This window comes from Dipodomys merriami, unplaced genomic scaffold (assembly GCF_024711535.1).
Source record: "Dipodomys merriami isolate MVZ:Mamm:240054 unplaced genomic scaffold, mDipMer1.0.p SCAF_42, whole genome shotgun sequence".
NCBI classification, from domain to species: Eukaryota; Metazoa; Chordata; class Mammalia; order Rodentia; family Heteromyidae; genus Dipodomys; species Dipodomys merriami.
This window is the reverse complement of record NW_027205826.1, coordinates 9,497,455-9,524,501: the sequence shown is the minus strand read 5'-3', so window position 1 is coordinate 9,524,501 and position 27,047 is coordinate 9,497,455. Positions and strand designations below refer to the sequence as shown.

The window sequence follows — 27,047 nt, the reverse complement described above, 5'->3', positions numbered from 1 at the left end:
CATCTGTGCTCACCTGCGGATTTTTCTGGGCCCTGGGAGCTCCAGCCTTCTAGAACTCCTTTATCCACAAATGCAAACTAACAATGATGTTTTATAGCTATGTTGGTCTAAAGATGATCTCAGTTGGATTATTTATGATTATCTATTTCTTCTGATTTGAAAAGGAATTAGGTTATTTCTGTGGATCCCACAATGAGCTACTAGGCTATGTCCAAGAGATCACGTGGCTCCGAGGTCCCTAGATCTTGTCCTTACTATGACTGAGCGGAAACTTCAGCCTGGTGGGGGTTCTGGAACATGTGTCATTCAGATGACAGAAGACTGGGTCTGTAATGCTGGCACTCCAATGGAAAGTGTGTGCTACAGAGACCTGGTAGAATGCCTATAACATAAATCTCTAGACTTGGTCGTCCAGAGGGAATGTAGTGACCCTGGAAATCTCTGTGTGGCTACCATCATGGTGGATGGTGTTCTGGCTTTGCCTGAGTTGCACCTCTGGGTATGCAGGCTAGATTCCCTCTCCTTGGTAGATGGGATTTCACTCCCACAGGATTATGATTAATGTCTCAATCAGTTGATTATCAGATGATTACTCTGGGCTGGAATGACTTCAGACAGATGAGTGGCAGAGCCCTCCTTGGGGTCTGAAAAAGAGAAAAGGGAGACAAGTCTCTGCTGACCTCAAAAACACAGACCACCACTGTGACTAGCCCATGGAGGGCAACATGGAGAGAGCCAGAGGTATCCATGGGATGACAGCAAGAAAACAGGGTCCTTTATCTACAAGAAATTGAATTCTTCCAGAAACCACTGTCTTAGGAAAAAGACCCCAGCACAACTCTAGTATTGATTTTAGCCTACAGCCTTCTGAGCAGAGGGTCCAGCCTAACCCTCGCCTAGACTCTTGACCCATGAAAGCAGAGGTATAAGAAATGGGGGCCACTTTAAGTCCCTAGATGTCTGGTGATCTGTTACATGGCAATAGAAATCTATAGGCATGTTGTCTGTCTCAACTTGGTGATTAGCTTTGGCATTTAGGTTTAGAGAAGAGAAAAGAGGAGGAAGATGACAGTCCCCACATACCCACGGCAGGAAGCAGAAAAACATTCCCTCAGAAGCAAGCTGCTTGAATATTGTCTCAGCTGCCAAGTCCTCATCAAACCCAGATAAGCTGAATAATTAAAACTGCTCCTAGCATGGAGTTGCTGAGGATACAGCTCCATGAAAAAGAAATCAAATATGCCCTTCAAAGCCACAGCTTTTCCTTTGAAATAGTTCTAATACAACGGCATAGTTTTCTTTGCATTGAAATGCACAGAGATTCCCATTCCCCCTGTCCTTCTGCAATGAATGGTGGACCTGACTCTGCCTTTTCCAGTGGCTTTGGTTGGGGCTACATACCCTGTAGAGGGTTCTGCCTATGAAGCTGTCTGCTTCCACCTGGGAGGTAGTGGTTACCAAGAGGCAGAAAGCTGTTTGTGGTGGTCAGGGTCACATGGATGGGATGCAGTTGGGATGGCTGCTGGCTCAAAGGGTGGGCAGAGGCTGAAGAGTTAAGGGTGACATTGGCTACGAGGTGGTGGTGGGGACAGATGTGTGTGTAGGCCTCCTTACATCCAGGTGCCTACTGTGTTCTGCTCCTGACAACCCATTCTTTGTCTTCTGCCTTGGAGACAGAACATTTTTTTTTTTCCTTTTTGTTCCAGTCCTATAGCTTGAACATAGGGCCTGGTCACTCTCCTTCAGCTGTTTTTTGCTTAAGGCTGGCTGGTAGAGTAACAGTTGAGCCACAGCTCTACTTCCAGCTTTTTGTTTGTTAATTGGAGATAAGAGTCTTATGGACTTTCCTTCCTGGCCTGGTTTTGAACCTCCGTCCTAAGATCTAAGTCTCCTGAGCAGATAGTATTATGGGCCTGAGCCACTGGCATTCAGTAACCAACCTCATTTTATACCACTGTCTTCAAATACAGCTAGATTCTGAGGATGCCAGGGGTTCTGGAGTGCCACAAGATGAATTTTGGTGGGAGGATCATGGCTCAGCTACCTGTCTGCTTATATACATCCCTAGACAACATTGAAGATCTAGTACAGAGAGAACATGTTAAAGAGTGCTGGGTATGTTATATAATCCAGAACATTGCACTGGCAGAGCTGCTTCCTATAGCTTTGGGATAATTCCAAGCATATTTCTTTCCTGGCCATACCCATCTTCTCTGTGTTAATTCACTCTGGATCTGGATTGTCACTGATAGTAATGGATGGGAACAGGTCTTCCACTGTGGGCTGTGACTGTAGGACTGGTCCTTGTCTCTCTCCCTCCCTCTCTGTCTCTTCCTCCTCCTAACCCTTCTCCTTTTGTCCCTCCCCTTTTCTCTGCCTTATCATCTCCCTCCTCTTCCCTCTCTTCTCTCCTTTTCCTTCCCCCTCTGTCTTGGAATTAAGAAAAATCATTGCAGAAATGTAGAAGAGGGTGATAAGCCAGACTGAAGCCTTTTTTTCCTGTTCAGTTCTGAGATAAAATCTCCTTTCCAGCCTTGCTAATAGAAGGTCTGGTTTTCTAATTTTATTTTTATTTCTTTAAACTGAGGTAAAGAAAAGGGAAAGGCTGTTGATGAAAGCAGTAAGAAAGATATGCCTAGTTCTAGTGAGTATTCTACATTATTCTACATTCAGTATTCTACATTAAGCACAGAATTTGTCTGAATGCTGTTTCCCAAGGCTTCATCTGCTGAACAGGAATAGGTTTTACATATGGCCAAATAATGTAGGATGATGCAAAAGGCAGGTTCTTTACTGTAGGATTTCTCAGGACCATTATCTGTTCAAGTATAGACTTTACCAAATGTATTTATCCACGAAATTCTCCTTTCCCCCAAGCATCCTCCAAACAGAACTTTTGGAACTTATGGTGACATGAGTTAGAGATTTTTATTCACACACAGAGCCATGCACGATGCATGATTAATGTTTTACATTGACTCTAGGAGGCACAGAGTGGTTAATTTACATACTGTGGAGCATAGGGAAACAGTTATTAGGTCATCATAGTTTCCTGTACTGTGGTAGTTAGTAAGCTGAGAAGCAGGGTGGAATAGGCTTCATTGTTCTGGATTCTAGGACAGTATTTTTTCCCATTTGGCTAAGAATACACGTGTCCATGTATCCTCAACATGGATTCAAGCTATTTTTTACTGTCCTATTATATATATTTATAAGCATAAATATGCAGAAGTATAAAATGAGGTATAAATTTGGCTTCATTATTTTGCTGTTCAGCTGTCATAAAAGCAAAACCTTGTCAGTAACAAATCAAAGCCAAAATTGCTGACATCAAAATGAATAGAGTTTTTGATTGGTGGCAAGGGAAGCTTTGTTAATATTAACTACTTATTATAAGGGGACAGTAGTACTGGCCTCTGTGACTGGTATCTTGGGGTTCTGACAGCTCTATCCCATGAAAGGATCAGGAGAATGGTTGCTGGGTACCAGTGGCCCATGCCTGTAATTCTCGCTACTCAGGAGGCTGAGATCTGAAATTTGTGGTTCAAAGTAAGCTTAGGCAAGAAGGTTAACCATGAAAAAGCCAGAAATGGAACTGTGGCTCAAGTGGCAGAGTGCTAGCCTTGGACAAAAAAGTGAAGGTACAGCAGCCAGTGTTGGCACCAAAAAAGAAAAAGTAAATGAAGGGCATTGGATAGATCAGCTTTCTGGCACATTTCAAGAGCAGTTTGAAGACTTCCATCCTCTGTATGGGAGGATATTGGTGGAATGGTGTAATTGTGTGTGGGTATGTGTGTCTGTGTCTGTGTGTCTGTCTGTGTGCTTCTCCTACCGGCCCTCCACAGCAAAGGCACTGCAGCTGGCAACCCACTTGGTCATAAACACACATGCACACAATGACACTGGCATCCTGCCATGGGATGGCTGATAGGACTTTTCCTTTAGAATATCATAAAACCTGTAGACTTCTGAGAATGTGTGTGTGTCCCATCAGAGAAGTTAGGTAAAGTGATGATTTATTTATTTTTTTTTTAAATTGTATTTTATTTTATTTGAGAACATACTGTACAGAGGGGCTACAATTACATGGGCAGAATAATGCATACATTTCTTACCAAGCATTGCAGCCTCCTCCTTTGTTTACCCTTCACTTCCCTTCCCCGCCTCCCCCCTCCCCCCACCCAATTATACCCCCCTCCCCCCCAGTGATGATTTATTTTGTGTGACCTTGTGTGTGTGTACTACATGTAATAGATTGCAAAGGATCCACAATTCCCTCCCCCTCTGGTCAGCACCTATACCTGACAATACAACACTGCAGGTCTTCCCCACAAGAAGAGTCATGTGAGGGTTTAACCACCCCTCTGGCCCCAGTGGTCACTGGCTTGCTTTTGTTCCTGCAGTGGTAGTAGAATTGATTGCAAGGATTTGATAAGCATTTGACTACACGCATGAGCTCAGCCTGATCCTGTTGAGGATGGTCTGTTTCCAACTCAGCAGATGGCTAGTTCTGCCATCAGTCTGCCCACTGCCAAAGATGCATGTGCTGACCCCCAGATGTATTGCCAGCTGGTCAGATGCACAAGTGGTCCAGGCCGTTCAGCATAATGTCCTATTTGCTCAACTGTACTAATTGGTGATGATTTTAAGCCACCATTTTTGGGATGTGGTGTTACCTGAAACACATATATTTGTATAGGAAGATGTGAGGGGTATGATAAGTAAGAAACAGTTACCTGGCAAGATGGTAGAAGGTTCTTAGATTGTTGAGAAGCCAGAAGAGGCTGAGTAGGTTATAAAGGTGCATTTTAATGATGGCTGAGAATAAATCTAAAGAATTAAATGAACAGCATTGAGTAATCATTGAGGAGGTATTATCAAGCAAGTAGCACCCGATACTTAGGTACTTGGCTTCCTCTAGACTTGTATGGTTTTAAGGAAAATTACATTTTGATTTAAGAGAAAGAGCCTCATGGTATGGAGAATGATGCCATGTCTGGTCTCTTTCTCCCCTGCTTGAGGGACATGTTCCTGGCTATGTTCCTGGAATGTTCCTGGCTATCTTTGCAAATCTTCCCAGAGCTGGGTCTTTGTAGAGCTGTGTGGTGCCGTTAAAACCTGTTTTATGTGATTAAATAGGCTTGATTATGAATAGCAATTTTCCATCCAAAATAGGAGAAGGTTTTACCCCTCAAATGGTAATTTAATAGCATGCTTAGGTAGTTTTAAGTCTAGCTAGGAGTCCATAATTAATCACCTTGGGGTAGAGCTGCAGGCTGGGATTACAGACAAGATTTGAGGAAGCTGGAAGCTATAGCTTCTAGGTGGGAAGATCTTACCTTAACAGGGTCAGGTAAGATTATACGTCTGTGTCTGCCTCCTTGGTAAAGAGTACCAGGCTACTCTGAGACTGATACTGATGGTTGTAGAGCCATCCGGACTGTAGAGGGCAGAAAGCCACACTTCCTCCATCAGCCGAGTGCCTGCGATTCTTTTAAGCTGACTTCCTGTCTGCACCAGTCCCTTTCCTCTCTCAAGGTGGACTATTCCATGGAGTCCCAGATCTTCACTCTCTGGTGTGCAGTCCTTCCGCTCTTTGCAGAGATTTTGCAGTGCGGTTGATTTCCATGCACTGATTTTGAACCATGTACAGGGCATTGACGGCAGCACCATGGGATGGAAAGCCCCTGCTTGGAGACCTCATGCTTTGGGGATGGCCAGGAAACCTGAGAAGTTACTCTGCAGTTTGAGATGTTAGGGATGGGCAAGAGAAGGCACATTTGATTCTGGTGTGGCTCAGTGACCGGATAGCCTTCCTGGAGGTGTGCATGTGGGGGATTTCAGCTTCTTCAGCCAGAGTTTGGAAAACACCCAAGTATGGAAAAATTTGAAACTTTAAACCCATCTCACTGACCATGGATATATTATTGTTGCCGTTAGAGTAAAGGACTGAAACTGAGTTAGAGATTGCATTTTGTAAGCCAGCAAGACATAAGAACTTGAGTGTGTGTGTGTGTGTGTGTGTGTGTGTGTGTGTGTGTGTGTGTGTGTGTGTGTGTGTGTGTGTGTGTGTGTGTGTGTGTGTGTGTGTGTGTGTGTGTGTGTGTGTGTGTGTGTACACTAGCGGTACTAGGGCTCAAACTTGGGGCCTGGTCACTGCACCTGCTATTCCTGCTATTCTTTGGAGGTAAACATTACCTATATTCTACTGCCCAGGCTTGCTTTCAAACCTCAATCCACAGATGTTAGCCTTCTGAGTAGCCAGGATTACAGGTATGAGCCACTGTCTATTTGAATTGTCTTTCCCTTGTATCAAGGCATCCTGACTATGACCCATGTTCCCTGAACATATAGGTAAACTGAGGCAAGGAAGATGGTGGTGACCTACCTTATGGCCTGAGGTGGGATGGTACTCTCCACCTCAGTGTCTACATCATTCTGTGTCCCCATTTGCTTTAAGGCTCACCCTGTGCCAGCCTGGCCCTAGGCAGCAGGTCATGCCAGGTTCCTCTTGGGAGAAGGTTATCTATTATGTAAGTGCCATCCATATTCTGGCTGGCAATCAGGGGTGACATTTAATTTTTTTCCATTATGTGAAATAATTTAAGATTATGTTACAAGTGTCATTATCATGGCAACTTCTCAGTCATAAAAACAGCATCAATTATTCAACATTACCTGGTGTGTCTGGGTTAAGTGGGGAGCAGGAAGGAAGCCTCTTCAGGACTTTAAGCAGGCAGCCTGTAGACCCTTCATCATTAACATCTGAGTCCCTGGGACTGAGATGCCTCTCTAGGTACCTGGGCCCTTCTCCTCTGCCTCTGACACCCTAACCTTGCTTTAGCTGACTGAGCTGGCCTGACCTTTCTCTTAGTTCTTCCTTGGGAGTTCTGCCTGGTGACAAAGCTTACTTAAAGAGTCTATACTCCAGGGGACCTGGACAGCTCAGAATCCTCACAACCTGGTTCCATGACACATAAAGCAGAGATCACAACCCCCAAGACTATGCTGGCCAGGTGTGTGGGGCTTGGAAAGGGGATGGCCTCTATCACACTTGGTTTCATAGCTGTGAGATACTCCAGTGGTCAATAATGAGAAAGCAGTGGCTTGCAACAACTGTGTTGGTTGCGAAGGTCACTGTTGGAACTTAGAACAGCAGGGTCAGGCTACCTGCAGTCAGTCTTAGGGGCAACAGGGCCGGCAGGGCTGTGGCACCCACTGACATTTATCTAGTGGGGTTCTTTAGTTTCCTGCTTTAGAGATGCCACCTGGGGACACCTATGTCTTTTGGTGATCTCTAGCTAATTCAAGGAATTAGCTTGTTCCTCCGGGTGTGTGTGTGGGGGGGTGTGTGTGTAGGGGTGTGTGTAGGGGTGTGTGTGTGTGTGTGCGCGTGTGTGTAGGGGGGGCGGCCTCTGGAGACATTAGCTATACCGTGTGTGGTGGGGGGGTGGCGGCCTCTGTAGACATTAGCTACACCATGTGTGTGTGTGTGGGCGGCCTCTGGAGACATTAGCTACACCCTGGAAGGACAGAGCACAATGAAAGGCATTTGGATTTTATTTCTTGAAGATGAGTTTGCTGTTTTCTGAGGCAGAGCTGTGTTCCTGTGCCTGTGCCCTTCACCACAGCTTTGCTTTCCTTTTCTATTTTCTCCTCCTTTCCCATTTCCCCCACTTCTTCTATTTTCTTGCTAGAAAGAGCTTTTCTTCTCCACTCTTGTTCCTTTGTATAGTCTTACCAGACCAGGAGGTAATTGCCTGGTTTGTTCAGAGCCAAGGATAGCCCCAGCCATGGATGTGAATAGTAGTAATAATAGTAATCATAATAACTGCATTGCAAGCAGACAGGGATCTCTAGGTCTGGGGCTCCAGAAGGGTGCCACTCCTGCCTCCAGGGGTCCAGTCTCGGTTCTCTGTTCTGGGTTCAAAAAAATATGTGGGGATGATAGAGAGGGAGGAGGTGGAGATTTGGAAGGGAAGGGGTAGAAGAAAGAGAGACTTCATGTTGCTTGTTGTCTTTGAATGTGGCCCATTGCCATTTGCGAGCTGCAAATGGACACAGCAAACCTGAACTGCTCCTTTGGCCCTCCTACAGCCCTGCTGTGGTGAGGACAGGGAGGAGGTGACTCACCCCTCAGAGAAAGTCTGGAAAAGCTGCTATCAGTTACCCCATCTAGTGGGGTTACCTGACTTGGGTGAGGTAGTGTGGCTACAGAGCATTAGAGATGAGTATAAATTATCCTCAGAAGAATACTAAGTCAGGACTGGGGGAAGCAAAGAAGAGTCTTGGTTTCTCTTGCACAGCCCAATGCTTTGTTCCTTGAAGGCAACTGGGTAAACTTGGATGCCTCCCCTGCCCACCTGCCGTCCAGGTGTCCAGTGATGAGATGCTTATGGAGGAGCAGTGGTGTCTGCTTCAGCAGTTCAAAAACCACCATGTCCCAGCAGATGCCTCTTGACGTTCTCTCCCACCTCCAGGGGCATTTGAACAAAGCAGGACTGTCATCTCCCATTGGTTTGCTCCTGAAAATTGAGAGGGGCATATTGCTCTGTGTCCTTCATTGGTATTTGGAAGTAGAAAATGAGGAATGCTGGGAGTCTAGAAGGGAGTATAAAAAGAGCCCCCCCCCACCACCCCCAAGCCCAAAGTAGAGGTGTGGCCAGGTGTGGGGGCATAGGAGATACTATCCTGGCATTCTTATGAAATGCTTCTTGTCCTGTGTTGCACTCTCCTCCCCCTCCTTTAAAATGGACACATATTAATTGTGCATATTAATGAGGTTCATCTGACATTTCTTTTTTGTTTTTTTATTGTAAAAATACTGTACAGAGGGGTTACAGTTACATGAGTAAGGTAATGAGTACATTTCCTGTTGAGCATTGTTACCTCCTCCTTTGTTTTTCCCCTACCATCCCTTTCCTCCTCCCGCCCTCAACTCCTCTCTCTCCCCCCAAGTTGTAAAGTTCGTTTTCAACATAGTGTCTTGTACATCTCATTGTTACAATGGGTCAACCTGTATCTTTATTTCAGCATTTTGTTATTTCTCTTCCCTTCCTCAAACTAGAAAAATATATATACAAGATGTAGGGCACCTACATCAAATACAGGGAAAACAGGGGTTATACTGTAGGGGAAGAACATACAAAAGAAACAAAAAAATCACATAGCATATTATAAACATGTTAAAAACAATAGCAAGAAAAAAACACGTGTGTCCCTATCTTGGGGTTCATTTTGCTTAACATCATCTTATATGATCATATGTACATAGCTTTTGACCTTTTCTGCTTGTCCTAGACATGTACTAGTTATTGAAAATAAGAGGAACCATGGGACCTATGTTTCTTTGGGCCTGGCTTACTTCACTTAATATAATTTTTTCCAAGCCTTTCCATTTCCTAACAAATGGGGTGATATCATTCTTTCTGATGGAGGCATAGAATTCCATTATATATATATATATATATATATATATATATATATATATATATACACACACACATATATATATACACATATATATATATATGGATGGATATCTATATCTATCTATATATGTATGTATGGATATGGATATATATATATATATATATATATATATATATATATCACATTTTCTAGATGCCCCATCTACTGAGGGGCATCTGGGTTGGTTCCACTTAGCTATGGTAAATAATGCTGCTATAAACATAGTCGTGCTGGTAGCTTTAGTATGGTCTTGTTTGTGATTATTTGGGTAAATGTCCAAAAGTGGGATTGCTGGGTCATAGGGGAGCTCTCATGTGACATTTCTTTCTTTTCCTTTTCCTTTTCCTTTTCTTTTTCCTTTTTGTCAGTTGTCTGGGCGCTGTCCCTGAGCTTTTCAGCTCAAGTCTAACACTCTACTACTTGAACCACAGCATCACCTATGGTTTTCTGGTGGTTATTGGAGATCACAGTCTCACAGACTTTCCTATCTGGGCTGGTTTCGAACTGCGATCTTCAGGTCTCAGCCTCCTGGGTAACTAGGATTACCAGGCATGAGCCACCAGTGCCTGGCTCAGTGTGATATTTCTATACATGTATGATCATGCAGCCATCAAGTCCACCTTCCTTCCCTACCCCCCACTTACCCTTTTTAATCCCTAGTAATCAATCACTGTTGTTCTTTCATGTCCATGTTAGTGTCTATAAATGAGAGAGAACAGCCAATACTTGTCTTTCTGCTTGTTCATTTATAACCCTTCACGTAAAGTCCTCCTGCTGCATCCATTTTGAAGATTTCTTTCTTCTTCCCTTTCTTCTCTTCCATTTCTTCCTTCTCCCTACCCCTCTTTACCTCCTTCTCCCTACCCCTCTTTATGAGGCTTGAACTCAAGGCTTCTCATTCTCTCTTGGTTTATTGCTCAAGGTTGGCACTCCACCACTTGACCATACCTCAACTTATGGCTTTTTGCTAGTTAATTGGAGAAAAAAGTTTCACAGAATTTCCTGCCTGGGCTGGCTTTGAATCACAGTCTATATCTCAGCTTCCTGAGTAGGCATGAACCCTGCTGCCACTGCCCATCATGGGCCACCCTCCCCTCAACCCAGTGCCCTGCTGATTTCTTTCTTGATGGCTGAGTAAAGTTCTATTTGTGTATATGCACCACATTTTCTTTATTCGATCTTTAGCCAGTGGGCACAGAGACTGATTCAACATCTTAGTTTTTGTGAATGGTGCTGAAATAAACACGGGGCCCACCCTTCTGAAAGCTAAATGACTGATGGAGTACATGGTGGTAGTGGTGGGGTACAGCTGGGAGCAGATGCAGGTGAGATATACTAGGTCCTGGCCTGGCTTTTAAAAAGGAAGCTTCTGGACTAGGAAGGTGGCTTAGTGGTAGAGTGCTTGCCTTGCATGCATGAGGCCCTGGGTTCCATATAAGCAGAAAAAGCCGGAAGTGGTGCTATGGCTCAAGTGGTAGAGCACTAGCCTTGAGCTGAAGAGCTGAGGGACAGTGCTCAGGCCCAAAGTTCAGGCCTCATGTCTGACCCCCCCCCCCAAAAAAAAGGGAAGCTTCTAAGTGATGTTAGGATAGAATTTTCTTAGTGCCCTGCCCCCTAGAACATGGATAGAAAGCAACACAACCACCAAAGTGTAGATTGATAGATTGGTAGAAGAATCTGGAGGGGAAATTAATGTTAGTGTTTGCTTCTTGGATATTTCAGGTTTTTGCTCAAAGTCTACCTTCTCAGGAAGACTTCTCTACTCATTTTAGCCCAAGGAGCTAACCTCTGCCACGTTTATAAGTGTGTGAGCTCCCATGATGTGAAGATGTTGCCTGGCACAAAGCCACTGTATGGGGATGGCTGTGTACCATGGCTAAGACCCAGTTTCTTCCTGAACATTATCAATCCTGAGCCTCTTGTGTGTTGACTGTGTCAATTGTCTTACTATAATCCATCAAAAGAGACAGAAAGATTCATGAAGGTAGAAGACTTGGCTCTTTTTATTGCTAGGAGCTAGAACAACTCTGAGAAACAGCTGATGCTTAATTAAAAATTTACTGAATACCTGAGGGCACGCAGCCTTCCTAGAAGAAATGGTAAAATTCTTTTCTTTATAGGAAGGGGCTTTGAGTTCCCAGCATTATTCTGTAATAATACAGAGGAGCTTTTGGGTCCTTTTTTTTTTTAAACCCTTAGTATTCTAAGGCAGAGTTTCTTGGCCTTGGCAATGATGATATTTATTTGGGATGTTCTCTGGTATGGGGCTTGATCTCCATTGAGCAGACTCTCTGGCTTCCATCTACCGCAATCATGCCCACTTACATTGTGACATCCAGAGATGCCATTGCCACATGTCCTAGGGCAGAATGTGGGCGAAATCATCCAGCTGAAAAATCCCAGGTCACTAGGAGCGACACCTCAGTGAATGGCTCCAATCCAGTGAACAGTCTCTTCATGGAGTGTTATGCTGCAGCGTGCCTCTCATCATGAAGCAGCTCTCCCTAGTTTAGCATCAATCACATCCTAAAAGAAAGGAAGACAAAGGAAGGAAAGTCAGCGGACAAACTTGCATGGTGAGATGTGGCTTTTAATGCCAGAACAATTCCTCAGATGTCAGCAGGAAGGAGGCATAGTGTTAGACATAATTAAAGTACATAAATGAAGGGCTGAGAGGCTGTGGCCTGTGGCACATCACACACATATCACACAGACACAGCCACCAGAGTTGGCTAGAGAGGGCTTCTGCAGAGATAGGGACTGACCTGCTCACAGCCTGTCCTGTTGTTCATGGATAGCCTTGACCATGGTATAGCATGCTGCTGCTTCTGTGCCTACAGAGGATCCCAGGACTCTGCATTCTGCAGAGGACCTGAGGATTATTGTGCTAGCCAAATGTGGCTGGAGGCTTCTAGGTTAAAGCAGCTGTGGCATCCTTATTAAACTTAGTTACAGAGGATGTAGCAAGAAAAGGGATCCAGATGTGTTAGCCAGATGAAAAGACACTAGGAAGAACTTACATATTCATTTTTAATGCTTAGTTGGAAAGAAGTGATGGAATAAGATATCTGAATTTCTAGGTTCTCTTTCTTATCCTTGATTATCATGGCCATGAGAAAACAAGGAGGTGTGTGTGTGTGTGTGTGTGTGTGTTGTGTGTGTGTGTGTCAGATACAGCCTGCCATATGGTATCTTTTCTGAAATTCTTTCATGGAAGAACTTATCCAAGGAAAACCAAGAAAAGAGTTTTGGTGTTTTTTTTTTTTTTTAAACAAACGGTACATTTCCATGATTACATCATAAGTGTTCACCTCTTCCATATGAATGTGACGTATTTTAGTGGAAACTTCAAGTTCTTTGGAACTATTTTTGCTCCAAATGTTTTCTGTTCCCTCACAGTTCCTATGTTGACATCCTAATCTCTTCAGTGGCTACAGGAGGTACAACCTGTGGGAGATGATTGGGTCATGAAGATGGAGGGGAATAAATAATAATTATTAATAATTAATAAAAGACACGTGAGAGGGACTTGGTGCCACCTCCTGTGTAAAGTCACAGCTTCAAGGTGCTGTCTGTGACTTAGAAGTGGAGCCATCACCAGACATGGGATCTGCTATGATTTGCTCTTAGTCCACCTAGCTTCCAGACAGTAGCAAATTCCTGTTATTGGAAAATTACCTGCCTTATAGTACTTTGTCAGAGGATCCTGGACAGAGCATGGTGCCTAGTACATATCTGCTGCTGTTTTTCCCCGGGGCGCTCTCTACTTGACCTTAGCTCTGAGGTCTTTGCATGAATGTACAGGTGCGTTTGGACTGGCTCAAGCCCTCGTCTATCTCCTTCCTATTGAGATGTGGTATGTTTGTAGTTGTTACTTCTGCTGATATCTTCCTGATAGAAGATTATGTCCTATCAGGGCTTTGTTGTAGCTGGAACAGAACTTTGTGAGAGCTGATATTTGCTCTTGTTTGTCGACAACCATGCAGTTGGTGGTCAGTACATGTATGTTGAATAAACTAGTTTGCCTGGTTGATGTGAAATAGTAGAACTGAGTAAAGATGACGCAGACTTGGTTGCTTAATTAAAGGATACTTGATATACTTCCATATTTGTGTTCCTATATTGGAACTTTTACCTTTTTGTCCTTTGGAAAGATTATGACTTCCTAATCACATTGATCTTGTATCTTATGCTGAAGTTACTGTGTGAGGAAGACAGCCTTGTGGACTGCTGCTTCTTCCTGCTTCCCTCTCTTCCTTCCTGCTGCCTCCCTCTCTCCCTTCTTCTCTCCCTTTTTCCTACCTTACTTTCTGCCTTCCATCCTCCTCTTCCTCCTTTTTCACATGGTCTTATTATGTAACCTGGGCTGGCCTTGAACTCAAGATTCTCCTGCCTCTGCTTCCAGAGTAGTGGGGGGATTACAGGTGAGCTCTGTGAGCACAACATGTTTCTTTGGGTAGGTTGGAAGCTAAGTCCATTCAGTTCTCAGTAATGTGTGTGTGGCGGGGGGGAGGGCTGTTTTAAGAATGTAGGCTCTCACCATGGCCAGTATGTTCTTTTCTTTCCTAGGATCCACAGGGACTCCTCAGTCTTGGTTTTAGAATCCTCAAAACCCTCCACTCCCATTTGTTTAGTGTCTTCTCAACAATCCAGCCTGGCCTGAAAACGAGGGAAGCCTAGAGCCCAGCATGGGTCCTGTTGCTCTTGGCAGACATGGGTTGTTTACCTTGGTATCTGGGGGCTGGAAAGGTATGGGGGTGGAAGGGAATGACAGTGCTCTAGTAATGCTGCTGCTTCTTGTTTCAGGGTGTAGGAGAAGATCCTCAGACAGCGCTGGCACTGAACATGGACCCCGTGTTGGTGAAAAAATCGGACCCTGAGGGCCCTGCGGTGCTCCTTCCAGAGAGTGCACTTTCCATCCGGATAGGTAGCACTGGACTTTTTTCAGGCAAGCTCTCTGCAGACACCTGCTAAGCCAGGCAGTACAGCTTGGGGCTGGCTTGAGGATGGGGGAAATGCCAGCTGCTCTCTCCGCTTCTCCAGGCTGCTCACCCCTTCTGTGCAGAGTGAAACTGGCATTCTGGTCCCATGCGCCATTTCTCATTGGTTCTCACAGCTATCCACTTAGCATACCCACAGTCATGAATGTCATCTTTTGCTCTTTTTTCCATGTTGGATCAGTTGGAGAATGAAGGCTTTGATTGGGATGGGACTGATGGGGTTGGAAAGTTTGGGCTTTGGTCCCTGCATCTCCTTTTCTCTGGTGAATCCCAAGTGCTCTTTCTCATTTATGTGAAGATTATGTTCTCCATTCACCTGGTAACCAGGGAGTTTCTGGTTTTATTTGCAGCCAAGAAAACTATAGATACTGGTGGCAAAGTTGAAGTGAAGGGTAATAATTCTTAAACTTGGAAGCACAGGCTGGTCTAGGCTGTTGACATTTGAGAATCTGTTGATGTTGATGTTGTGGAATGTATTGTCTTCCATCCTCAGGTCAGACTCTTCTTCTAGGAGAAGAAAGTTATTTCTTCCCAGGAAACCCCTAGGAGTTGTTTACTGAGAGCATTTGGCCCATTTCAGGTCCGGTTAGCATGAGGAGAGCCCCTGGACTTCTTTTTTTCCTCTGAATTCATTTAGGAAGTGCATGCAGATGCTGTGATCTGCTCACCCCTAGCCGTCCCACTTCTGTAAACCACAGAGGGCCCATGTGTGGACATTTGAGAATGGCATCCCTGTTTGCATGGCATGCACTCTTGAGTGATGAGGAAAATCATCTCGGTGACAGATGGGACAATGGGACAAAGTCCTTTCTCATTCCCATTGTTGGCTATTTCACTTGATATTTTTGCCATCTGTAGGCTAAGAAGATATCTATCCCTCAGGGAAAGTCAGTATAAGAAAGAGTTAAAGCCAAGCTACACCCAGCCCAATCTGAATGGTCAGGTCTATGCATTATTCACAGAGACCTTGATTGTCTTTTCCACTCTACTTAATCTCAGTATTTTCCATGACTTCCCCTGTAGGGTAATATCAGGACCCAAACTTTGTCTAAACAGGAGCTCAAGCCACTGGGGATTGGAACATCACTGCTGCCCTCACCTCTGGCCACGCATTACATCAATACTCAAACCCACCGAGGCATTGCCTCCTATCTTCTCCCTGGGCAGGGTAGTCAAAGATGGTTTCTTGTGATGAGGCTGGATGTCATGTTCCCATAAAACGTACCATTTTCTCTGTCAAGTCCCATACACACAACCATGTGAGCTTTTCCACAGATTCTGCATCGCAGTGCCCTGGCCCCCATTTGCCCCTCTGAAGACTGCAGTCCTGATTCCGAGTGTCCTATAGGATGTCAGTACTGGCCAGACTTTATTCTGTTCTGTTGCTTGTCGTAAGATAAACAACATGTCCAACATGCAGATCACAGCTACTTATGTGCCTTTGACCTAAGAAAGGTCCTGTTCTATGGGGGAAGGCTGTCCTTGCAGCCTTAGGAAGGGACATATAAGGCTGTGAGAAGGAAAGGGTATACCCTCCTATACAGTCAGATCAGTGATTGATCCTTGTCATCAGTGGGATGCCAGTGTCATAGTCAGATTGCCCTCATGTCTCCATTGTTTAGCTTTAAAGCACAGGGAGAGTCTGGCAGTCAAAAATCCTTTCCCTGGACTTCTTCCAGTAGATTCATGGGAAAGACAGGATAGGAGGTGACTGTGTTGAAAACCTTGAGGATTGATGGGTTATCCTGGGCAAGCCACGGTTAAGTGGTGGTGGGGCCTTATGGTGGGAGATGCTGTCACCTCTCCTTCTCTGAACACCAGGCATAACCTGTTGCCAGGTTACTAGGCAACCCTCCTAGCTGTTGCTAACTATTCAGATAGAGAGGCAAATGCAGCTCTTGGGGAGCGTGAAGATGGTTTGCCCAGATCAAGAGCACTCAGCCATCTCTTCTCACCTGGACACACCTGCGGGTGTCAGGCATCTGGGGACTCTCAGAATTGATAATGGTTATTTGATGAGGGACCTCATGCACATAGCATCTGAATGTGTACTATTTGTACCATCTGGATTTGCCCTTAAGCTCCCTGTAACCGGAGCAAGGAGCTTGGTTTAATGGGTATTTAGTGAGAAACATCAGCCTTTAAAAAATAATATTTGGAGCTGTTGTGATCTTGTCCTGAAATTGGTTCAGCAAGAGGAAAAGCTAGAAAAGCAATGTTGTGGGAGAGACTTTCTTCAGCTGCCTTGAGTGGTGGCACAGCAGAGCTAGGGAAAACATTTATGAGACACTTTCCTATTTATGTCTGTACCAGCGTTTTACAGTAGCAGCTATTCTCAAGAGTGGGGATATTTGGGGATTTAGCTAGCCCCAATTTCTTTTAAAACTATCAGTCTTTCTCTTGCTTGTTCATTCCTGGTTTCTTGACTGTCCTCCCTGTCTCTTCTTTTTTCCATCTGTTCTACCCATCCGTTTTTCCATTTATTTATTTATTTTTTATTTTATTTTATTTGTGAACATACTGTACAGAGGGGTTACAATTACATGGGCAGGATAATACGTACATTTCTTACCAAGCATTGCAGCCTCCTCCTTTTGTTTACCCTTCACGTCTCTTCCCAGCCTCCCCGCCCTCCGTTTTTCCATTTATTTATCTCAACTATCTTTTAAATAAAAATCTAATAATGAGGATTAAAAATAGCAAGTAATTTTGCTCCCAATCTCAAATCACATATGGTTTAGCTCACCTATCTCAGACACAAATACTGCTTCTGGCTTGTGTGTTCTTCAGGAATAGTTTGTCTCTACACTCATAACAGACTCTGTACCCTGAAGTTTTGGCTTCGCCATACATTTTGGTGTAGTGTGGGACATTCTTAAGTTCATCCTATTCCTGTAATATTGACCATGACATTGCAGAATTGATAGTCATTTAAACTCAGTCCAGTCTTTGCAACCATGAAGGATTATAGAAAGAACATTTTTATTTATTGTTTACTTTTAAGGTATTTATTTATTTATTTATTTATTGTTGGTCCTGGTGCTTGAACTCTGGGCCTGGGCGCTGTCCCTCAGCTCTTTAGCTCAAGGCTAGCGTTCTGCCACTTGAGCCACAGAAGCACTTCCAGTTTTCTGGTGGTTAATTGGAGATAAGAGTCTCACAGGTGTACCTGCCTGGGCTGGCTTTAAACTGCAGTCCTCAGATGTCAGCCTCCTAAGTAGCTAGGATCACAGGCTTGAGCCACTGGCACCCAGCTTATTTTTGTTATCTTTAAATAGTTGTACAAAGGGGTTTCATCTTAGTATTATCAGTTTATGAGCACAGTGCATCTTGATCAATGTCACCCCTTCCATTGTTCTCCATTTTTCCCAATCCCACCCATCCAAGAAGGAATATTTGTAATCTATTTGTTTCTGTGGATATTTGCACTTTGAGACATTAGGCCAAGGGTTAGTAAGAAATTAAGTCAAGAGTTTGTCACCTGGAAAGGTCCATTCATGGGCATTAAAGGGTCCATTAAAGGGTTCATGAGCCTCTGAAAATCTTAAGCAGAACATATAAGCATATGTAGGCACGTGTGTTTTGCCCAGGGCTGGCCTTGGGCTGTGATCCTATTTCTAATAGCTGCTATACAGATGAGAAGGGCTATAGCTTTCACCTCATTTCATTCCTGATTCCAGTGTGTTCTCAGTCTCTTGGGCTTCTCTGCCTCAGTTTCCCCATTCAACTCAGTTGGACCTTTACCTCCTAACTAGCACCCACTATAAGAGAGTTGCTTTTGCCCTCTCCTCTCTGGATTGGGGCCTGTCACCTTAGCCTTCTTTATTAAAGGATGGAATGATGCTGATTATTAATGTGCCAAGCAAAAAGTTGTTTTCAGCGGAATAGAGAGGGAAAAAGCTCAATAGTAATTAATAATAAAAATAACCAGGAGCTCTTAGTAAGAAAATAACATTGACATGGCCTCTTAAACAGGGCTCTGTACAGGGACCAGAGACTCTGAGCATGTCCTGACTCATGGACCATTACCAGGCTGGATGTGCTTTATAGATTCTCTTTTGGCTTTTGAAGAATCTTATATTTGGCCCAAGTAATGCTTAGCACTCAAGTGGCACTTTTCCCACTTCCTTGCCCTTTTCTTTTGCCTTTCAAAAAAGTAGTCTTGACTTTCTGGGCTAGGCTGCCATTTCAGAGTTCATTTTCACGTGGCCTGGTCTGGAGGCAACTTGACATTGATCTGAGTCAGCTTGGGCTGCTGTGAGAAAACCCCACTGGCAGAGAGGCCCAAGCAGAAGACCTTTGTTCTGGCTGCCCTGGGTAATGAAGTCTGGGGCAGGGTGGGTTGCTTTAGTCTGAGACCTCTCTCCTTGGCCTGCAGTGGCCAGCTTCTCTCTGCATTCTCAAGGTGGGTCTGTATAGGCACACATGTCCTGTGGGATCAGGGCACACCCCGATAACCTTGTTTTAATAGAATTACACTGTAAAGATCCTGTCTCCAAATAGTTTTATCCTGAGAGACTAGGTGTTAGGACTTCACCTGTGAATCTGGATAGTGGGAGCGGTCACCTTTCACCCTGTCACCTGTCAAAGTGCCAGACTTGTTCTCTATTTTGTACTGGTGTCTTCTAAAAGGAGACCCAGGTGGCAAGAGAACCTGGTTCCCTTTGTTTCTCTTTTTCTTTGGCTAACATGACCTGGATGGGCTGGGAGTGCTGGGGAATCAGTATGCAAAAGAGTAGGATGATACTGTTACTCAAATGCAGAGAAAGTCCAATAATTTGTGTGTATGTATGCCAGTTCTGGGCCTTAAATTCAGGGCCTGGGCAGGAGTGTTAGTGCTCAAGGCTAACTGTACAATTGGATAGCTCCACTTTCAGCTTTTTGGTGATTAATTGGAGATGCGTTTCACCGACTTTTACTGCAGAAACTGGTTTTGAACCATGATCCTCAGATCTCACCCTCTGAGTAGCTAGGATAGCAGGCATGAGCCACTAGACCCTGGCAAGTCCAATGATTTTTAAGCCTGATGTTGGCAGGAGTGCAGCCCTGGCTAACAAAAGTAAAGGTTTATCCGTTGCTAACCACCTCACTACTTGAAATGATGGATGAGGAACTCTGAGGGAGTCCAAGCAGTGCATTGTAGAATGTCCTGTGTTGGCGTCTTAGGGCTGCCATAATGAAGTACTACAGACTGGGCAGCTGCCAACAGCCTTCGGGAAGCCCTGCTCCCTCACAGTTCTGGAGTATAGGGGTGTGAAAGCAAGGCATTAGTGGGATCATGCTCTCTCTCAAAGCCCTGTGGAGGGTATTCTTTGCCTCTTCTAACCTACTTTTTTTGGATACTACTATGTGATCTCAGAGCCCCATGCTTGCTAGGCAGTCTGTTACTCCATTGCTTAAGCCCTTAGTTATTTTTCTGATAGTGTTTTGAGAGGTTGTCCAGGGCTAGCCTTGGACTGCAATCCTCCTACCTATGCCTTCCAGTAGCTGGGAGGTATAATATGATTTATACCACTGTGTCTAGCTTGATAGTTGAGATGTGGGGAGGAGGAGTGGGTTCCTTGCTAACTTTTTGCCTGGGCTTAGCATTAAACTGTGATCCTCCAGATCAGCACATCCTGAGTGTCTGGGATTACAGGTATGAACTACTGACCTAACTCTCCTAACTTCTTATAGCTCTGAGTTTTCCTTGATTTCTAGCTATATCACTAATCTCTGTTCTCATTCTGTTCTGTCTGTCTGTGAATTTATGTCCAACACTTGCTCTCCTTTCTCTTATGAAATACTACCTTTTGGGTAGGCTCCATCCTAACCCAGTATGATAATTTCTTTTCTTTTTTGAATTAAAAAAATATACTTGGGCTGGGAAGGTGGCTCAGTGGTAGAGCGCTTGCCTTGCATGCCTGAGGCCCTGGGTTCGATTCCTGAGCACCACATAAGCAAAAAGAAAAAAAGCCGGAAGTGGCGCTGTGGCTCAAGTGGTAGAGTGCTAGCCTTGAGCTGAAGAGCTGAGGGACAGTGCCCAGGCCCAGAGTTCAGGCCCACGACCGGACCCCCCCCAAAAAAATATATATACTTTTATGAGGCCAGTATAATATTTGAAGTATATACATTATGGAATGGTTAAATCAAGCCAGGGTGGGTCTGTTACCTGCCCTGTTTTGGTGTGTGTGTGCATGTGTGCGTGTGTAGTGTGAGCAGTATACATTATTATACATTACAATATACATTGCAGTATTCATTATTTACTGCTGTTATTGTAATACACATTATAGCTCTAAAAGTTCCTTCTTCTAACAAAACCTTTATGTCCTGTGACTGTTTAATTAATTACATATGCAAAGACCCAGTTTCCAGGTAAGGTCACCTTTGGAAGTTCCAGGTAGGGATGTGTCTCTGAGGACGTTCTCAGCATATGTGGACTGAGCTCAGATTCTGACCACCCCATAACCTGGTTTTAGGAGCTGGGTTAGTGGGGAGGCATGTGCATGTTGGGTATAACAGAAGAAGAGGAAGCCAGGGAGGCTAATTCTAGCAGTAATAGAAGCCCATTTAATTGATCTGCAGCCTTGAAGCAGCTGCCTGGAGCTTTGCTTGAAATATTCATTAAGTGTTACTGAGGAGTTAAGGCTACTGTCTCCTTATGCAGGATTTAACATTTGCTTGCCTAGCAGGTTCCATCATATTTACAAGAGTCTGACACATTCATTTCAGGCCCTAAGTCTATTAAATGGGGAAATGTGTTTTTAATGTGCTTTTAGGAAACAACAGACAAGGGCCTGGGCAGCCCCAGCCCCCTTAGGATATTCCTGTCAGCTTTTTATGACTCAAAGATTTAGGAGCCTGCTCCCAGACCAGGGCAGCCTGCTTGCTTTCTACATTATTTTGTTTTCTTTCTCTGATGTTGATTTTTTTTTCTTTCAAAGCCTCTTTAGGATGGGGAAAGCATAGGATGGCACTTTGGCTTTTCAGTTTTCTTTTGAGGATAATATCTCACTTTGTAGCCTAGGCTGGCCTTGAACTCCTGATCTTTCTTGCTTTCCCATCTTCTGAGTTCTGTGATTAGAGATGTATGTCAGTTCACTTGGCCAGCAGCTTGGTTTGAGTATTTTACAATCTTTAGGAGTCCTGTCTTTGTATTCATTCCCATCTCAAAGTCTTTCTCTTTACTTGTCATTGAAAGTGCCTTGTAAGGAATAGAAGCTGGTTTTGAGCCTGTGAGCCTGAGAAGGAATTAATTTCACTCTCTGGAGTCAGCAGCCTTCAAGATGGAGTTGACTAGGGTGAAAGCTAGATGAAGAAAAGCAATAGCTCCATAATCTGGGACCAGCTGCCCTGGAGGAAGTGGGTCAGCGATGTGCTCAGGTCCGCCTAGTGAGCAAGACACCTGCTAGTTGTCCTTGTGTTTCCTCTCCTAGGATTTTACTCTTTTCCTCAGTCTACTGCTTTTCATCTCTTGGGATCAAGGGAAGAAAATAGCTCTCAGTGTCTGAAAACTCAGGTGGTTGTCTCAAAAGACCATGATTTCAAGGCTTGTAGTGTTTGGGGCTGAATGTCCAGGCACTTGCTGGTGACTCTTGGTTGATTGGGTTGATGGGTGGGAAGTTGGGTGGGTAGGTGGTTGGCTGGATGGACAGATGGGTGTTTGGTTGATTAAGTGGTAATTGGTTGGTTGGTTATTTGGTTGGATGGGGGAGCTAGTTGTTGGTTGATTGGATGTGTGGATGGGTGACTGGATGGTTAGTTGGTTAGATTTGTCAGTTGGTTGATGGGTGGTTTGGGGAGTGTTTGCTTGGTTGGGTGGTAGTTGTTGGGTTAGGTGGGGTGGGTGAGTTGTTGGTTGATTGGATGTGTGGATGGGGGCATGGGGTGGTTGGGGGGTTAGTTGGTTGAACTCACTGTGCATTTGTCTAACATCTGAACTATTCTCCTACCTTACTGGATACTGAATACTTACTGGAATGGTATTGTGCATAAGCCTTTTGAGTCTGACTTCCTTCACTTGGAATCATGTATTTGACTACCCTTCATGATATTCTCGCAAGTCTCAGTCATTATTCCTTTTTATGGCTGAATAGTATTCCATTGTATGGATAACAAGTTATTTATCTGTTTGCTAGCTGAATGACATCTGGATCATTCTTCAGTTTTAGCATGTATGTATAAAACTACTATAAATATTTGCATACCGGTTTTGCTCTAAACATTAGTTTCCATTTCTCTTGGGTAAATATTTAGAAGTAGGATTCTGGGTCATATTGTAAGTATGTCTTTAATTTTACAGGAAAACTTCCAGTTTAAGCATGGTGGTACATGCCTATAATCCCTGTGCTTGCCTGAGATAAGAAGACTGTGAGTTAGAGGCCAGAATAGCCTATATAGTAAGACTCTTTTAAGAATAAAACCCAGAACCTTCAGTGTGTTTTCCAAAGTGGCTGTAGTTCATCAGTTGCACCAGAGTTCTAGTCTGTATCATCAGCAGCCCTTGGTGTTGTCAGCTTTTTGTTTTGTTTTCTTCGTTTGTCATTGTTATGAGTATAGTGGTCTCTCATGCCTTATTCTGTATTTCCCCGATACTTCTTTTCCTGTTGGTGCTCATTCACCATCTGTGCATCTTCTGTGCTGTCAAAATCTTTTATGCTTTAAAAAACATATTTGTGTTCTTCTTGCAGAGTTTTGAGAGTTCCTTATATTTGTTCTGGATAAAAGCCTTTATCAGGCCGGCGCTGGTGGCTCACCCCTGTAATCTTAGCTGCTCAGGAGGCTGAGATCTGAGGATAATGGTTCAAAGCTAGCCCGGGCAGGAAACTCCGTGAGACTCTTATCTCCAATAAACCATTAGAAAACCAGAAGTGGTGCTGTGGCTCAAGAGGTAGAGTGCTCGCCTTGAGCTGAAGAGCACAGGGAAGGTGCCCAGGCCCAGAGTTCAAGCCCCACGACCGACAAAAAAAAAAAAAAAAGCCTTTATCAGATCTATGTGATTTCCATTTACTTGATTATTGAAATGACCAGCAGTTCTGTACTTAGGTGATCCTTTGTCCTCTTAACCATGCCTTTGCAAAGCAAATGTTTTCAATTTTGATGAAATCTAACTCATCAGTTTTTTTTGGTACACATTATGCTTTTGTTTAAGAATTCTTTGCCTAATCTAAGGTCATAAAGATTTGTTATTTTTAAAAAAGTTTTTTTAGTTACATTGAGGGTGCTGATCCATTTTGAGTTATTTTGTAGAAGAAAATGTCAGAGTTCAAGGTTTAATTTGTTGTTCAGGTGGATGTTTAATTGTCCCAGCATGTTTTTGGGGAAACATCCTTTCACCATTGCATTCTATGATTTTGTAGAATTGAATCAGCCATGTTTGTGTGGCTCTGTTTTTGGATTGTGCATTCTGAATCATTGGCTTATATATCTATATCTGTCTTTTGATCAAAATCACCTTCTCATGATTTTTCTCTTACATGAGACTGATTTTGAAATCAGAAATTGTATGTCCTTCCATTTTGTTCTTTTTCTTCAAAATTATTTTGGCTATTGTGATTTCTTTCCCTTTACATATACATTTTAGAATCACCTTGCCAATATCTATTAAAAAATCAGATGAGATTTGATTGGGATTGAATCCATAAATCAATTTAGAGAATGTCAGCATATTAATAAAATATGAAGTCTTTCATTTTATAACCATTGTGTATTTGCTCATTTATTTAAGTCGTCTTTCACTCCTTTTATCAGGGTTTTATGGTTTTTAGCCTACAAACTCTATGTTTAGATTTATACTTGCATATAACTTGTTTTATGATGCTATTATAAATAGTACTGTATTTTAAATTTTAATTTTCAAGTGCTTATTTCTAGGGATATGAATACAATAGATTTTTGTAGGTTGTATCTTTGTATCTTTAATACCCTGGCTCATTTATTGGATTTTTTTTTTGTTTTTGGGTCTGGTCGTGGGGCCTGAACTCTGGGCCTGGGTGCTGTCCCTCAGCTCTTCAGCTCAAGGCTAGTGCTCTACCACTTGAGCCATAGTGCCACTTCCGGCTTTTTTCTTTTTGCTTATGTGGTGCTGAGGAATAGAACCCAGGGCCTCAGGCATGCAAGGCAAAGCGCTCTACCACTGAGCCACCTTCCCAGCCCCTGGATGTTATTTTTTGTTGTTGTTGTTCTTGTTTTTTGATGCCTGTTCCAGGTCTTGAACTCAGGACCTCAACTCTTGGCTTTTTTGCTCATATCTGGAACTCTACCACTTGATCCTTACCTCCTTGAGATTTTTCTGTCATATCTGTGAATAATGACAGTTCTTTTCTGTATACTTTTTGAAAGCCTAGCTATTGCAACCAAGCAAGAATAACAATGTGAGGTTGAACAGTAGAATGAGAGTAGCTTTTGTCTGATCTTAGAGGAGATTGACTGATGTTATGTGTGGGTTTGGAGGGAATGAAAGTATGCGTATGTGAAAACTACTGTGCTCATTCTTGAGAGTTGTAGACATGGTAAATAGTTGGAGTAGGTTGGAGAATAGGTTATAGAGTGGACTTGAATTTGAATTCTGACTTGATCTCTTAGATGCTAGACCTTGGAGATTCTGGTGAAATAGTCTCAGTTAATACATATAAAGTCAAACTGGGGGGGGGGGAAGGAGGCTGGGAAGGGATGTGAAGGGTAAACAAAGGAGGAGGTTGCAATGCTTGGTAAGAAATGTATGCATTATCCTACCCATGTAATTGTAACCCCTCTGTACAATATGTTCACAAATAAAATTTTAAAAAAAGTCAAGATCAAGGGAGCACAGTTCAAGGCTAGTCTGGACATAAAAGTTGGCAAGACTGCATCTTAGCATGTAGTATGTGCCACAATGGACAGTATCTTGCTCCTGTCATCCCCAGTGGCATGGGGAAGCAGAAATAGGAGGATTGTAGCCCAGGCCAGCCTGGGCATAAAAAGTGAGACACTTGAAAATAACCAGAACAAAAAAAGATCCTGGAGGTGTGGCTCAAGTGATAGAGTGCCTGCTTAGCAAGCACAAGGTCTGAGTTCAACCCTCAGTACCACACCCCACATAACTGCATATATAAGGTTGTATAGAATAGTGTACAGCAGTATGTTGCATCTCAGTAAGTATTAGTCATTATTACTCTACTGAACATGAATAAAAATGGCTGAAGAGACCAGGGAGCCTGACTCCACATCTTTTGGGTGTAGGAGAGGAGAGAGTGAGTGAGGTTCCTTTGGCCCAGACAAAGGGCCTTTGCTGCCCTTATAGAAGAGTATTTTTGGGTGTGGCTTTTCTACTCATGGACACATCTGGGTCTGCTCTACTCTCAAGCTGCTCAGAGAAATGGACAGCTTGTTTCTAAGGTAGAAGTAGAGGCATCTAAGTAGAGAAGTGATCCCCTACTCTCCCACCTCCAAAGAAATCAAACAAGCACAGATATGTGATTAAGGAAAAAAATAGACCATAAACAATGGTTAAAAACAGGCAGAAGGACAGGTGTGTGTGAGGGGAAGAACCAGATGTGGAGTCAGGGTGTGTGATGCTGATTTCCCTGTGGACCTCGCTTACCCTCTCCTCTCCTCCACCCAGGAGATGGAGCAAGACCTTAAACCAGGAATGAAGTTGACATTGTAAGATTTGAATCAGACAGTGGACTGAATACCAGTGGGCTGGGTGTATCACTGAGACTCTCTTCATGCTCCAAGAAAGATACCTGGCCCTCGAGACTGCCAAGCACAGCTAGGGGAGCAGCAGTGCCCCCCTCTACAACTCCCCAGCCTCTGCTTTTCGTCTGCCTGTAGGTGATGGGCTCATGGGGCATTGGAATCTGGGGCAGCAAACCAACAGAGAGCAAGTTCTGTCTGAGTTCTTGGGATTTGAGAGTGGAGTGGGAGCTTGATTTTAAACTTCTCAATACAGTTGCCCCAGTGAGCAGGTGCAGTGACAGGTGTGGCCACCAGGGGCTGCAGGTGCTTTTCCTGGTTTGTCTACCTGCACAGCTTGAGCCTTCTGTGCCATGTTGCCATGGTAACTGTCCTCCTCCAGAGTCCACCAGAAACTCCTCCACTTGGTTAACAAGATCTTTACTTCTTTTCTGATTTTATTCCATCTCATCTCCATCTCTCTTGGACTCTGTCCCTTGCTTTTGTGCCCCAGAACTCCTTTGTCTCCTTTCCTTTTGAGCCAGCTACCCTCTTTCCCATTTTCCCTGAGGCTGGAATAAAATCTCTCAGCCTCTCCCTTCGAAGCCTGGGCAGCTCCTTGGAGCCTCCTCTAGGGCTCTGCAGAACCCAGTGGGGCCATTTCCAACCCAGTGTGGCAGCTGCTGGAGGTACCAGTGGTTGGAAAAGCTCTTCAGAGACACTTTGCTTACTCTCTCTATGGAGATCCACGTGGGTTGATCCCACCCTGGGGCCTCTCCCCTCCTTCTGGAAAATTAGATCTGGGTAATATTCCCCTCCAGGCCTTTGCTTTGGGCTGGCTTTGCTGAGTAGAAGCCCATTAGCCTGTAGAGCTGATTAAAGTTACCCAAATGATGGGTCATTAGGGGCCAGCCATTCACGTGGGGTGGCAGGCAGGAG

At 43.9% G+C, this 27,047-nt stretch overlaps 1 protein-coding gene across 6 annotated transcripts in view; it reads left to right on the top strand.

The window, feature by feature from the left end:
• Slc39a11 (solute carrier family 39 member 11) overlaps positions 1-27,047 on the top strand; it is a 327,639-nt gene that overhangs the window by 122,312 nt on the left and 178,280 nt on the right. For all 6 annotated transcript variants that reach the window (XM_069993185.1, XM_069993187.1, XM_069993188.1 and 3 more), the window contains one exon: positions 14,278-14,419. In XM_069993185.1, coding sequence (XP_069849286.1) covers positions 14,278-14,419 — 142 coding nt within the window. The remainder of the gene's footprint in view (positions 1-14,277; positions 14,420-27,047) is intronic.